The sequence below is a fragment of the Dromaius novaehollandiae genome, chromosome 8, assembly GCF_036370855.1.
Source record: "Dromaius novaehollandiae isolate bDroNov1 chromosome 8, bDroNov1.hap1, whole genome shotgun sequence".
NCBI classification, from domain to species: Eukaryota; Metazoa; Chordata; class Aves; order Casuariiformes; family Dromaiidae; genus Dromaius; species Dromaius novaehollandiae.
The window spans coordinates 30,717,450-30,730,665 of NC_088105.1; the positions used below are offsets into that span (position 1 = coordinate 30,717,450).

Consider the following 13,216-nt stretch of genomic DNA (forward strand, 5'->3'; position numbering starts at 1 on the left):
CCAAGCTGGCTCACCGATTGGGCCGGGGGAGCAGAGGCGGGCCGCGATTGGCTCAGCCGTGGTGTCAGTCAGGCTGCAGCGTATCCGCCCTCTGTCGGGAAGGTGAGAGGGAGTCGGGGGGTGGGGGGACATGGCGGCCGAGGTGGGGGGGATTGTAGGGCCGCGGGGGGGGGACTGCGATGGGGGACATGGGGGCTGCGTGGGCATTGGGGTCAGAGTAAGGGGGGACTAGGGGCTGAGGTGCTGTCGGAGTCAGGGGGAGACAGACTCATGGGGGGCTCATGGGGGCTGCAGTGAGCATTGGGGTGCGGGGGGTCGTAGGGCCTAAGCTGGGTGTTGGGGTCAGGATGTGGGAGGGGACTGCAGGGACTGGGGCGGGCACTGGGGCCGGGGGCATGGGGACAGGGTTGAGGGTTGGGGTCAGGGAGGACATGGGGGCTGGGTTGGGCTTTGGGGTCGGGGGGTATTGTAGGAGCTGGGAGGGCGCAAAGAGGATGGGGCCAGACTCTTTTCAGTGATGGCCGGTGACGGGATGAGAGGCAACGGGCACCAACTGAAACACAGGCAGTTCCGTCTGGGCGTGAGGAAAAACTGCTTTACTCTGAGGATAACAGAGCACTGGCACAGGTTGCCCAGAGAGGTTGTGGAGTCTCCATCCTTGGAGCCTTCTAGACACAGTCCTGGGCAACGTGCTGTAGGTGACCCTGCTTGAGCAGGGGGGTTGGACTAGATGATCTCCAGAGGTGCCTTCCAACCTCAACCATTCTGTGATTCTGGGGATGGGGGTGGGGCCAGTGGTGAGTTTTGGAGTCAGGATGTGGGGCAACACAGGGCTTGGGGCTGTGGTGGATCAGGCCAGGTGGGACTGTTGAGTTGGGGTGGACACTGGGGTCAGGGTATGGGGGGAATGCCCAGACTGGAATGAGGTGTTAGGATGGAGGGATGGAGGGGCTAGGATGGATGTAGGGGTCAGGGCAGGGGCTGGATGGGGGTGAGGGGGACGCAGGAACTGGGGTCAGCATCATGGCTGGGATTAACGTTGGTGATGGGGGTGGGAGGTTGGACACACGGGTGACTGAGGGGCCAGTAGGACCTTGGGATGACTGGGACGGAGTAGGGATGCCTAGGGAAAGGGGAGGTGCCTTGTGTGGGATTGGGGTACGGCAGACGAGGGTGAAACCTGCCAGGGAAACAGAAGCTCCAACTTGTGCCTGGTGCTGGGCACAACCTTGATGTTGCAAGGTGCAAAGGTAACTCCAACCACTGTCACGCCCTGTCCCACAAGTCCAAGGCTGCATGTCACATTTGGACTGGGTGGGCACTTGCAGCACCAGCACACTCTGGTCTCAATCGGGTGATTTAGCAACACTCAGGATATCAAGAACTGCTGAATTGCCAGAGTTAGTTCCTAAATCACTTGTGCTTTTCTTGGGGGAAAAAAAGCACTGTCCTGACCCAGGCTTGTTTTGATTATTAGATCCAGTCACAGGGGTGGCAGCACAGCGCTGGTGAGAGCGGAGTTTGAAGCCAACAAACAGGAGTTATGTGCTGATATTGCCACTGATAAATGACTGGGGCAAGTCAACTAACTTCTCTGTGTCTGCATGTTCTCATATGTAAAATGATCATGATAAAAATAATTATACACGTTTTATGTCAGCAGATTATGTTACTATACCAGCTGGGTATTGATACCATTGTATCCTCAGAAGCCCCGTGCGATCATTTTTTCAAACTCCATTTTCTTTGCCATTGAATTGTAGGCAAGTACTTTGTATCACTAAAGTCCTCACGTCCAGAGGTTGGTTTCTGAATAGTGGGGGTTATTGGGGTTATTGCCGCTTTCTAATAAAAATGGGATAGAGTACACCACCAGCATCTAAGACATAAATATGGAAACGTTAATTTAGAATCAATTTTGGGATGTTTCAGACTGTAAAGTTCTTTTAACTAGATCTCTGTTGAGGACAGAGCAGCGCTTTATGGGACTGTAAATTTCATGCAAACAGTCTCTGTGAAATACAGGTTCCCCCTACACACTAGCAGTTCTCTCAATATCAATCATATGCCTTGCAAGCAATGTTTCACAAATATTCTGTAAATCACAGGAAAATGCTTGCAATAATGTGAAATATGACTTTCACTTGACTGTTTCACCAAAGGCCCCTAACAGGCCATTCTCCTGTCAGCACTAACATTTGTTATGGCTAATAACACTTTCAATCACAACTATTTTGGGAAAATGGATTTATTTTAAACCTGCTTCCACTCAAAGGAGATCCTGAAAATGCCCTGCCAAGGACACAGACTCCTTACAGAGTACAGACTGTTACTTCCCAAATGAAATTTCATCTCGTCTTAATTCTCAAACATTGTTTCTTAGCCAACTTTTTCAAGAATTCGTTTATTTGTTTTTGGTCACCAAGGTATGGTTCATTTTCACTTCTCATTGGTTCAGGTTATAGCAATAGAAAGTTACCTTTGAGCAGGTGTCTTGGGGATTTTCTGAAATTAATTTGGGATTTTGCTTCAAGTTCTAGGAGAAAAGTCTTAAGAACTGTGCAGATAGGAAATTGGTTATCTCAGTGACTTGTATTTCACTGAAAAAAAAGTTCTTATTCCAAAACCCTCCAAATTTTGTCAATTTAGGTTTTTGGCTCTTAAATCACACTTTAATTAAAACCTAAAAGGGCAGCTTTCTTATGTAGGTAGTCCAAGAACTGGATGAAACAAGGAGTGAATTCCATTCTTAACTTCAGGCATGTTGATGCAGCTTTGTGGAGGACAACGCACATGTTAGTACAGCTGTCTGTGGCAGGTCTGCCTTGTTTCTTGCTCTGCATCTCTATACATGCTTAACTGTAAGACTCCTTGAGACTAGTCAGCATCTTAAAGCTAAATACATATGTGTCAGTGGAATTCTTGTCTACATGAATGGATAGAGAGCTTAGTCCTCTGGCATTTCATCCCCCTACATCCCCCTCTCTTTTTGTCTCAGTTTTCCTAACTATGAAATGAGTATAAAGGAAAATGAGATGCAATTAACAGCTATTAAGTGTTTTATGATTATTTACCAGACAAGATCTTAAATGTGATTCTGGTGGTAATTCCTTAGTACAGACCGTTTCTATCTTCAAGGCCTTTTTTAACTTCTCTCTCATTTTCTTCGAGGCAGAAGAGATCATGACTTCCGTCAAAGAGCAGGAAGCCATCAAGAAGCTCATGTCATTCTTGCGGGAATGGGACAGTGCCCGCAAAGTTGCTCGAAGCCGCATCCTGGACAACTTCATTAAAAGTAATCATGGCAAGACAGGGCCAGAGCTGGAGCTGGAGTTCTCCCAGGGAGCCAGCTTGTTTCTGGCTCGCCTAACGGCATGGCTCAGGATGGTGTATCTGTTTTCTTGAAAGCTGGAGGTGGGGTGGAATAGTGGGATGGAGAGGAAGGGAAAGTTCTCTAGCAAAAATTTGTTTAAAGAATGTTTCTTTGTGGAGGCATCCATATTCAGCCATTTTCTCTAGGGGGGGGAAATGGCTATCTAAAGCTGGAATTGAAAGGAAATTCCTGTAGCCTGGCTCTCAGGGACCTAGAACTTGTGTTTTTTCTCACCTCAACAAAACTCACATCAGAACATCCTGTCCTAGTCAAAGAAATGTAATGCAAATTCTCTGCAAGGCTGTCACTGGCTGGGCCACGCAACCCATATTGGGATGTGCATGCTGTCTCTGCAGTGGCCTGTGGGAGGAAGGTCTGTGCTCTCTCCCGAAGAGATTACCCAGATTCAGACCTCTGCATTGCCAAAGGCTGCCTGAGGAACACCAAGATGGTCTGTAATTCCTTCCTTAACCTTGTCAAACAGCTACATGTATGGCACTTGCCTAGACAAGCTGCTGAAGTCCATTGGCATCTTTTTATCAGCTGCAAGTGGGTGAGTACAGCATGTCACTGCTGTGAGAAGTGCTGAGAAGAAGGCACACAAGGGCGAGGGGGTGAACAGATAAAAGAAACAATGAGTCCAGGGCAGGCATTTGGGAGGGCTGTGCACACTCTTCATGTCAGGCAGGCCCCAGCCAGGTCTCGAGCAGGTCTCCCGAGCCACTGGTTCACTGGCACCACACGGAAGGAGCCTGGTGGCAGCCAGAGTGCAGAGACAGGGCTTTCCGTGCCTCTGGCTCAGCATCTGAAATGAGCACAGTGTGAAATAGGGGCTGGTGACCTGCAGGCAGCAAAGCATGCTGCTGGTGGGCGTCAGCCCAGGCAGGCCCAGCTGAGCCTCTGGCACCCTGAGCTCCCTGTCCGGGCGCTGGTCACTCACTGCAGCGAGGCATCAGGAGATGGTTCCCAGGAACAGGGAGCGCCCATGGGGGAAGATGGGCTCCAGCTGTCAGTTCTGGCTTTGCTCCCCTTGTCCCTGCAGACGCAGATACCTCCTTGAATTTCTGGAGATCGGAGGTGTCCTGACTCTGCTGGAAATACTAGGGCTGAGCCACCTGAAAGAGGAGGACAAAAGGGAGTCTGTAAAGCTGCTTCAGCTCATCGCAAATGCTGGCAGGAAGTACAAGGAGCTCATCTGTGAAAGCTACGGTAGGCGGTGTGTCCATCCGTGCTCTCTCCTCATTCAGGTGAGGATGTTCTCCCTGACCTCTGGCCCTGGGGGCTCCTTGCAGTGCCGAGCCCACTCCCTGCCTTTCACCCGCTGGACGGCAGATTGCTGTAGCGTTTGTCTTGCTGGAAGGAGTTCAGTCTCAGCTGTTGCTGAGTGGTGGAATTTCATCACTTCTCTGTTTTTTATAAGCCAACTTTCCTTATAGTCATTTCTTTTGATGTGATATTGCTGCCCTGCTGGTTGCAACTGCTACAGTTAAAATCACAAACCAGTCTCCGTTCTTACCTGCAGCGCTCACCCACCCATTGCAAGCTTTCCCAGACTTCCCCTCTGGAGGCAGGAGGGTTTTGTGCTCGTATCTCTTGAAAGAGCTTTGTTTTTTTCCTGTTTTCTCCCCCAGTAGTAGAAGCCAAATCTCATTAGCTGTGTAGTTCAGAGTACACTTCCTGTTGTCAGAGAGACTCAGGAGTGATACCTGGCATCACAGCTTCCTCCAGGAGAGACAGAGCGGCAGCATCAGCAGAGGGATCCTTAGCAGCACTGCTGGCATCTCAGTGCCAGGTTCTTTGCTGGTGTAAACACCTGCAGAAGGGTCTTAGCCATCCACTCCCACTGAGAAGTTAGCCATCTGCTTTCCCAATTGGTGTTGTGGCTCCTGGCAAGAACAAAGAACATTTTTCCCAGCTTCTGTTTTTTGAGCCATGCTTCGAGTGGGATGTGGTGCTGGGTTATTTTAGGGTATCAAGTAAAGCAGCTGAGATGTGGGACCCGCAAACTCATCTAGGTGTGTGACTTGGCATCTCTTTCCCTGTGCAGGGGTGCGATCCATCACCGAGTTCTTGGCAACATCCAGATCAACAGAGACTCAAGAAGAAGTGCAGCTTCTGCTGCACTCTTTGGGCCACGGCAATCCCAAGTACCAGAACCAAGTCTACAAAGGCCTCATTGCTGTGCTGCTGTGCACCTCCCCGCGAGCCCAGCAGCTCTCTCTGCAGACGCTTAGGGTCATGCAGGTGGGTAGCGAGTCTTCCTGGTGAATGACAACTGTTAGCTCTCCCCGGCATTCCCCCGGCCCTGGACAATCCCCATCTCTGGCTCTCCTCTCCAAGTCCCTGCAGGAAAAAGCTCTTTGGGACTTCAGTGCTGCAGGTTTAATCCTGCTCCTTAGCAATAAGGGCGGGAGACTTCCCCTTGTAAAATGCATGCTTCTCTCCCATTTAAAGCACCCCCCACGGACACTCCTGTGGGAGCTGTGGGCCCAGCCCCAAGGGCCGATGTGGGGCAGGCCCACGGCTTAGAGTGAAGCTGGTGCTCCAGGGCCCAGTCCTAACCTGCCTGTGCCTTGTGTTGAGGGAGGCCGGTAGGTCGGTGCCCCCATGCCCACTATGGAGCACGGCAGGGCTGGGATGTGGGAACGCAGCATCAGCACATCGTGGTTATCCATTGAGCAAGAGGCCCCCAAGCGTAGCAGACACCACCTCTGGGGGGGGAAGCTCCCGGGGCGGCAGGGACGCCCCCCAGCCCAAAACACAGGCTTGAAAGAGAAGAGCGTTTAAACAGCCCTGCACATCAGAACATAAATGGCAAGGTGCTGCTCCCTACAGGAGCTGAGCCATTCCCCCCGTGCTTAGAAGCACACCAACTAACCCCACGACCCCAGAAGAGCAGCTACTGTGTTTTTTTCCGTGGGGGATCGCGTCACTGTGGCCCTTGTCTCGGCAGGACGTGGTGGGAGAGGCGCTCGGCAGCGCCGTGGAGCCGCTGCTGGCCGTGCTGCGCTCCGTGCACCTGGAGGTGCAGTACGAAGGTAGGGCCCGGGGGCGCCCGCGAGGCCCCCCAGCAGCGGCGGGCCGGCCCGGGGTGTCCCTCATTAGCATGTTCCTCATTAGCATGCCGCTGATTAGCATACCCAGGCTGCACCGCGGCAGCACGGTGCGGTCCCGATCCCGGTCCGCTGCCTGTGGAGCCGCTCGGGGCCGGGCGCGGCGCCGCGCGCATCGTGCGCCCGCGGCGGGGCCGGAGCAGCCGGCCCGGGGCGGCGGGGCCGGGCGTCGCCGTGGGCTGGGGGGCGGCGGTGGGGCGGCTGCTGTTTCGGCGGTAGGGTGCTGGAGCATACTCTGGTTTCTCTTCAGATCGTATAAATCTTTCGCCTTTTACTAAAGATTTCCGTGGAGAGGAACAGGCACGAGTGTCGAGGAATTTTTGTGAGGCTCCATTTCGGTGGAGCTGCCCCTGTGCGTGGTAAAAAGCAGAGCGATCAGTGCGCAGTGCTGCAGCCGCCGTCCCTGGCGCTCCCAGATCCCCGGCGGGTGCGGCACCCGAGCTGCCCAGAGCCGGAGAGCCACCGGGCGGCGGTGCGCGGCGGGGCCGGTTGCAGCGCTGCCCGGGGCCCTCTCGGCGGCGCCGCCGGGGAGCCGCAGCGCCCGGGTCCGGCAGCGCCGCCGACACCTCCGCGCCCAGGGAGCCTCGGGCGCGGCGGCTCGTTGCGGCGCGGGCGGCGGCGATGCCGATCGGGCTAGGGCCCGGCGCCAGCGCTCGCTGCCCTGACGGTCCCGCTCCGCCTGCTCGGTCCGTGATATCCGAGAGCCGAGCCGAGCCGAGCCGAGCCGAGCCGAGCCGAGCCGAGCCGAGCCGAGCCGAGCCCCGGCCCGCCCGCTTCTCCGCTCCACCCCGCTGCGCGCCCGGGGGCGGGCCGCGGCCGCCTCATTAACATGTTCCTCATTAGCATGCCGCTGATTAGCATACCCAGGGTGCACCGCGGGAGAGCCGCGCCGCGCCGCGCCCCCTCTCCGCCCGCCGCCGCCCCGATTTGGCCGCCGAGCGCGGGCGGGACCGGCGCGGCGGCAGCGGCTGTGGCGGGGCCGGGCCGGCGGGGTGGCGGGGCCGGGAGTCGCCGTGTGCTAGGGGTCGTGGGCCGTCGGTGGGCCTGGGAGCGGTGGGGGTAAAAGGTATACTCTGGTTTCTCTTCAGATCGTATAAATCTTTCGCCTTTTACTAAAGATTTCCGTGGAGAGGAACAGGCACGAGTGTCGAGGAATTTTTTGAGGCTCCATTTCGGTGGAGCTGCCCCTGGTGCTGGTCAAAAACAGAACGGTGGTTGTTGGTGTTTCCTGCAGGAGCGGGGGTTACCGGGACTCCCGGGAGGCGGGCCTGTGCCCTGCTCGGCGGCTCGGGTGCAGGAGAAGGTGGCGGCGGGCCTGTGCCCTGCTCGGCGGCTCGGGTGCAGGAGAAGGTGGCGGCCGGCCTGTTTCCCCGCTGCGCCCCGCGCCGTCCCGGGCCTTTGGGCGCCGGCGCGGCCCGACCGTGCCGGGAGTGGAGTGGAGTGGGGCGGGGCGGCCTCATTAGCATGTTCCTCATTAGCATATCGTGATTAGCATACCCAGGCTGCACCACGGCAGCACGGTGCGGTCCCGGTCCCGAGCTGCTGCTGCTGCCGCCGCCGTCGCCTCTGCCGGCGGCCGCTCGGGGCCGGACGCGGCGCCGCGCGCATCGTGCGCCCGCGGCGGGGCCGGAGCAGCCGGCCCGGGGCGGCGGGGCCGGGCGTCGCCGTGGGCTGGGGGGCGGCGGTGGGGCGGCTGCTGTCTTCGGGGGGGAGCAAGTGGACATACTCTGGTTTCTCTTCAGATCGTATAAATCTTTCGCCTTTTACTAAAGATTTCCGTGGAGAGGAACAGGCACGAGTGTCGAGGAATTTTTTGAGGCTCCATTTCGGTGGAGCTGCCCCTGCCGGTGGTCAAAAGTAGAACTCGTTAGTTGTTGTACTCGCTCCTGGGTCGCGATTTTCTCCGGAAATTGTGAAGGGTCGTGGTGGCAGTTGAAGCTGTTGAACCTAACGGTCGCTCCTGGGGCGCGGCAGTTAAAGCCGTTGGCCCTAACGGTCGCTCCTGAGGCGCGGCTGCGCGTGGGCGCTGCCAGGGGTCGCTGCTGCCGCCTGCCGCGTGCCTGCTGGCCGGCAGTGCGCCTTGAGAGACCTCGCAAGGAGAGAAGCGCAAAGCTTTTTGCTTGCAACGGCAGGAGGTTTCTAAAACTGAGTCAAAACCCTGCCCCTCCCTGCAAGCACGTTCTGGTCTTCTTCAACAGGCTTGTATGGCTGGGCCCGCACTGAGGCGCTCAGTGAGAGGCCCTGTGCAGAGGAGGTGCTGACAGCAGCTCCCTCTCTTCTCTAGCCATCCAGCTGCTGAGGGCCCTCATGGCCTGCGAGGTTCGGACAGCCCTGCTGAAGGGCCTGGTTGCGCTACTCACACCACCCAGGAAGGAAGCGTTTGCATTCTCCAGTGAAACTGCACAAGGTAAAAGTGCTGAAGAAGGCTCCTGGGTACACAGCAGGCTGCAGCTTGCCAGGGCGATCAAGGCCGGGTAAAGCGGTGCATCTTCCAGTGATCCCTTGTCTCCTTCTGCAAGGGCTCCTGTGTCATCCTGTCTCTGAGGAGAGGGAGTGCAGGAAGCTGTCCCACATGGTGAGGGGAATGGCAGCAAAGGGTGCCTGGGTCGGGGCCAGAGTGAGACCCAGCACTCCTGCTGAGGGCCCAGGGCTCCTCCATTCTTCAAAAACATGAGAGTGGCCACTTTGTGTAGTTCAGTTCTGCAAAGCTCATGTCCAGCAAGGTCAGGAAGGCAGCAAGGCTCCTGACACATGAATGCCATGAAATGGGCTGCACATGGTAAAACAGGTGGGAGTTTGGACCATGCTTGCCCGTAGCGCTAGTGCTAGTGTACAGGCCTTCAGAGACCCACTGAAGTCTGCCATCTGCTGGGTGAGGGCAATGAACAATTCTAGCTTCGGGTATTTTGTTCCCTGACTCAGCAGAGCAGGCTGCAGTGACCATGTCTGTGCTGCCGTGGGTGCCAGGTACACAGATCTGTGCAGTACCATTCATGATACAAAGCCACAGGCTTCCCTGAGGCACATTTCCTGAAAACCAGTATCCTCCTTTCATGCTAGCAGTGTAACCTCACCTTCTCTCCCTTCTAACACTTCACAGGAAAAGCATGTCAAAGCAGCATTCTCACCTTCCTAATGTTCCTCATGCAGACCCAGCCCTGCCTTGTCTGAGGGAGCCTGTCCTGGTATATATTCAGCAAGCAGCTGCTGCAAAAGCCATTGGGTAAGAAACTCTGGACCAAACCCACAGGCGTTTGAGAAGGAGCTTAGAGAAGCAGCTTCCTCGGGGTAGGAAAGGGCCAGGACGTGTTCCTCCCAGGGAGCATTCACCTCTGACACTTCACTTTGGCTAAGCACTGTGGCTTTTCCAAGCCCCCTGCACTGGACAGCTCAGAGACAGAGTGGTTCAGGAGTAGGGTAGAGATACTGCCTGCAGGTAGCAGTGCTCAGCCCCTCCCTGCTACTGACACGTGAACTGGCTTCAAATTTCATTTGCAAGGAAGTGTGGAATCCCTTCAGATCTGGCCATTTGTGCATTCACACTGTCCCCTCTATGGCTGGGCCTAGAAGCTTCAAGTGCTCTCAGCATAGCTGGTAACCTCAGCAAGCCGTGAAACACCATTATTTAACATCAGCTACCCAGTGGAAGAACCCAGTGCCTGTATCTGTTTGGAGAGTCCTTACATTCAGCCTTTTGTGCGAAACTTTGTACATTTCTTATGAATTTCCTGCAATGTCCACAAGATAGTGCTGTGACAACAGTTCTCCTGCAAAAGCAGATGACAGAAAGCCCTTAATGGGCTGGGAGACATATTGGGGTGTCTTCCAATGGATGGGCTCACAGAAGCAATCTTGGTGGAGTTTCCACTTCTGGTCCTGGATTCTTCATGGTCACACAGGACATGTGCTAGCCTTTAACTGACACACCTGGAAACTCCTGTCAATCATTTATCACTTGGTTTTCACCAAATCTACATGTTAAATGATTGGCACTCCATGCACAGCCAAAAGTTTCTTGCTTGTTTTGAGCCACTTCTGTCTCCTGTCCAATGATGCCACTAGCTTGGGAGAGTGTAGAAAGAGGAGCACATCCTTTTCCATTGGGGTCTCACTAGCTCTGCACCAAGAGGTCCCAGAGCAGCCTAGTGCAGCTCCTTGCCATGAGAGCTGTTTGTTGCCTGCCGCTTCCCGCATGCAGGGTGGGGGCTGATGGCAGATTCCATTGCAGCATTTTAGCCAAGGAGTCAGCAGAAGTGGCAGAAGAGCTGATCCAGCTGAAAGTGGTGCACAGCCTTATGGTTGCTATGGGGAATCAGGATCATGCGGGTAGCCAGAGACAAGCCAGCATGTCCTTGGCGGTGAGTGCGGTGCTATATGGCAGAAGCCATCGTAGGGTTGGGAGGTTGGGGGGGGGGGGGGTTGTCCTCACAGATTGCCTTAACAGAAAGGCTCCCTGCACTGGAGGGTGTTTCTAAGCACAGCAGAAATAGGCTAGTTCACAAAGGCAGGCATGGCTTTCCCTTCACAGGGTAGCTGTGTTTGACCAGCCATATTGACCTGCCTGAGCACAGCCCTGCCTGCTTCACAGCCACAGGTGACAGTTGGGAAGGGGAAGGAACATGTTCTCAGTAGAGGGGAAGGGGCTGCTCAGTGTGAAAAGGGGTTCACAAACCTACCCAGTAATGCAGAGGGTCAGTGCTGCATTCACCTCAGCAGACACTGACAGCCCAGCAGGATGAACTCCCTGGCAGCTATTTCAGTGTGATCATTTCACTGAAATACCCTCTTTTTTTCTTGGCCAATGAAGGTGGGAACTGGCAGCAGGGGAGGGCAGTGGGGACAAGGTAAGGCTTGAGCAGGGACCCACATGTCACGCCATCTTGGTGTGTTCATGAAGTGAAGCTGTACTCATGAAGTGCCATCAGCAGCGCTGGAGCTAGAGGAGACAGCTCAAGGAGTCAGTAGTGTGTGACACTGCTGAAGTTATCTGGACTCACATCATATGTTTAGCTCCCACCCTACCCCCTGTGCACCAACCTTCTGTTCTGTTGCAGTATTTTGTCCGCACATTTCCCTTTGTGGAGGAGCACGTGAGGACGGCAGTAGGGAACACACTGTTCCAGCTCTTTATGGTAAACATGCCTCCCTTATGAGGTTTGTTAATAGCCTCAGGACCTTCTGTGGGGGCATGGGGACTGGACTACTTTTGAAAAGAAATCAAGTCTTGACTCAGATCCCAGAGACTGGGAATGAACCAAGCTGTCCTTTTGGTAACATTCATCTTCAATCCCGGTGTTCAGGAAGATCGATCACTGACCTCAACCCCGAGACAGCAAGGAGGGATCATGGACTCCTGCTACTGCTGTGATAGTGGGACCTTGGGTGTCAGAAGTGTGGCCTAAGGGCCAAGGAGACAAGATCCCCTCCAAATCAGGTCCCTCCTGACTCTAGCTCCTGGGGTGGAGATAGAGTGACTGGCAATGTTGGATCCAGAGAGGGAAGGCGGAGCAAACAAGGGACACCATTTTGCTCCTTACACCATCCATCCTCACTCACCGCAAGTCTGGGTACACCTAAGTACATGTAGTGCCATTTGAGGAAGAGGAGGACTGAACTAAGGGAACAGCTTTGCTTTTGTCCAAAGTTAATAGACCCTAGTTAGCCCTTTCAATCTGGATGCATGCATGATGCAGGCAGAGCCTGGGTGCTGCTGTTTAACAGCATTCAAGGGCTCTTAGCGGTGCTCAGCTCCACACTGCTCCCAGCCTCTACACTGTTTCTCACAAAGCACCCAAGCTGCAGGGCAGGGGTAGCATCCTATTTGAGCTGAGCATCCCATCCTTGGCACATGTCTTTGGTAGTTGCCCAGGTCCCATTAAGGTAGTAACAGTTTCTTTTGCTGCCTCTTCCAGGATAGTCCTGAGACATGGTATGCAAAAATGGATTCATTCCAGGCTGAAATACTGGCCTCCAATAGAGTGGACATCCCCAAAGAGATGGCAAGGCTGCAGCCCACAGAAGGTGTGTGCAAAGCTGGGACCCATCATTTAAAGGCCAATTTCCAACCCCTCCATCTTACACTGGCATCTATCAAGAATTACTTACTTTAGTTTCAGAGCAGAAGGCAGCTCAGAGCTCCAGGCTCATGGTGGAGGTTGGGAGAAGAGAGCAGTAGTAGAAGGGTCCCTTTTTTGTCTGGGGTGTTTGTGCTGTTGACAGCTGCATCCTGCCTCCACTGCTAGGCCTGGAGCTCATGGGGCTGTTTTGTTCTTTCAGAGACAAGCCCTGGAGTGAACTGAACAAGTAGGGGAGAGGGCAGCAGCACTTGCCTCCCACCTGTTTCCCCTAGCCCTGTGCCTGCTCCTTCCCCAAGGACAGGCTGTGTGGGGACACCTGGGCACCCAGTACACAGAAAGGCTATACTGCAGCTGAGCTGGTGGCTTTGCTAAGACTTCTTCATAGGTAAGCTTCTGCCTTTAAATACAGATTGTGGTGGACTGCTGAATGTGTTATTTTATGTGGAGTGTTACCATTTCCCAGAGGGTCCCATGGAAAAATACATGGGAAGTAAGATCCTGGGGCTACCTTCAAATTCAGGCTAAACTCCAGAGGTACAAAGGAGTCAAGAGGGCCCTTCCTACTTAGCCACTGCCTTAAGAGCTGAGCCACCACATTCAATGCATTGAGCTTTGCTCAACTGCAACAGAGACTGTTTCAGTGGGCACCTGTT

General features: G+C 54.6%; 1 protein-coding gene and 3 non-coding genes across 6 annotated transcripts; all 4 read left to right on the top strand.

Annotated features, from left to right (window-relative positions):
* The first annotated feature begins 42 nt into the window (after positions 1 to 42).
* ARMH1 (armadillo like helical domain containing 1) lies at positions 43 to 12,991 on the top strand. Of its 3 annotated transcripts, none has more exons than XM_064516116.1 (13): positions 43 to 102; positions 1,478 to 1,508; positions 3,172 to 3,389; positions 3,858 to 3,926; positions 4,416 to 4,582; positions 5,421 to 5,617; positions 6,327 to 6,411; positions 8,771 to 8,893; positions 9,637 to 9,709; positions 10,715 to 10,844; positions 11,541 to 11,618; positions 12,399 to 12,507; positions 12,763 to 12,991. In XM_064516116.1, the coding sequence occupies exons 3-13, from the start codon at positions 3,184 to 3,186 to the stop codon at positions 12,783 to 12,785; spliced, it is 1,260 nt and encodes a 419-aa protein (XP_064372186.1). In that variant the 5' UTR covers positions 43 to 102; positions 1,478 to 1,508; positions 3,172 to 3,183; the 3' UTR covers positions 12,786 to 12,991. The 3 variants fall into 3 exon arrangements, with proteins under 3 accessions (XP_064372186.1, XP_064372185.1, XP_025952561.2); XM_064516115.1 differs by having other exon boundaries at positions 3,176 to 3,389; XM_026096776.2 differs by lacking the exons at positions 43 to 102; positions 1,478 to 1,508 and adding an exon at positions 1,082 to 1,250 and having other exon boundaries at positions 3,176 to 3,389.
* LOC135329128 (U5 spliceosomal RNA) lies at positions 6,717 to 6,832 on the top strand. The gene has a single exon (XR_010390347.1). It is a non-coding gene; the product is annotated as a U5 spliceosomal RNA (small nuclear RNA).
* On the top strand, positions 7,555 to 7,669 carry LOC135329125 (U5 spliceosomal RNA). Its single transcript, XR_010390344.1, has one exon. It is a non-coding gene; the product is annotated as a U5 spliceosomal RNA (small nuclear RNA).
* Positions 8,209 to 8,323, top strand: LOC112981287 (U5 spliceosomal RNA). The gene has a single exon (XR_003258666.2). It is a non-coding gene; the product is annotated as a U5 spliceosomal RNA (small nuclear RNA).
* Positions 12,992 to 13,216: the final 225 nt, after the last annotated feature.

Excerpts from the sequence above, each read along its gene's own strand:
- ARMH1 (XM_064516116.1), top strand. The coding sequence starts at position 3,184 with ATGACTTCCGTCAAAGAGCAGGAAGCCATCAAGAAGCTCATGTCATTC. Across the intron at positions 5,618-6,326 it reads AGACGCTTAGGGTCATGCAG|GACGTGGTGGGAGAGGCGCT; the intron begins GTGGGTAGCGAG and ends TTGTCTCGGCAG. Across the intron at positions 11,619-12,398 it reads CACTGTTCCAGCTCTTTATG|GATAGTCCTGAGACATGGTA; the intron begins GTAAACATGCCT and ends TGCCTCTTCCAG.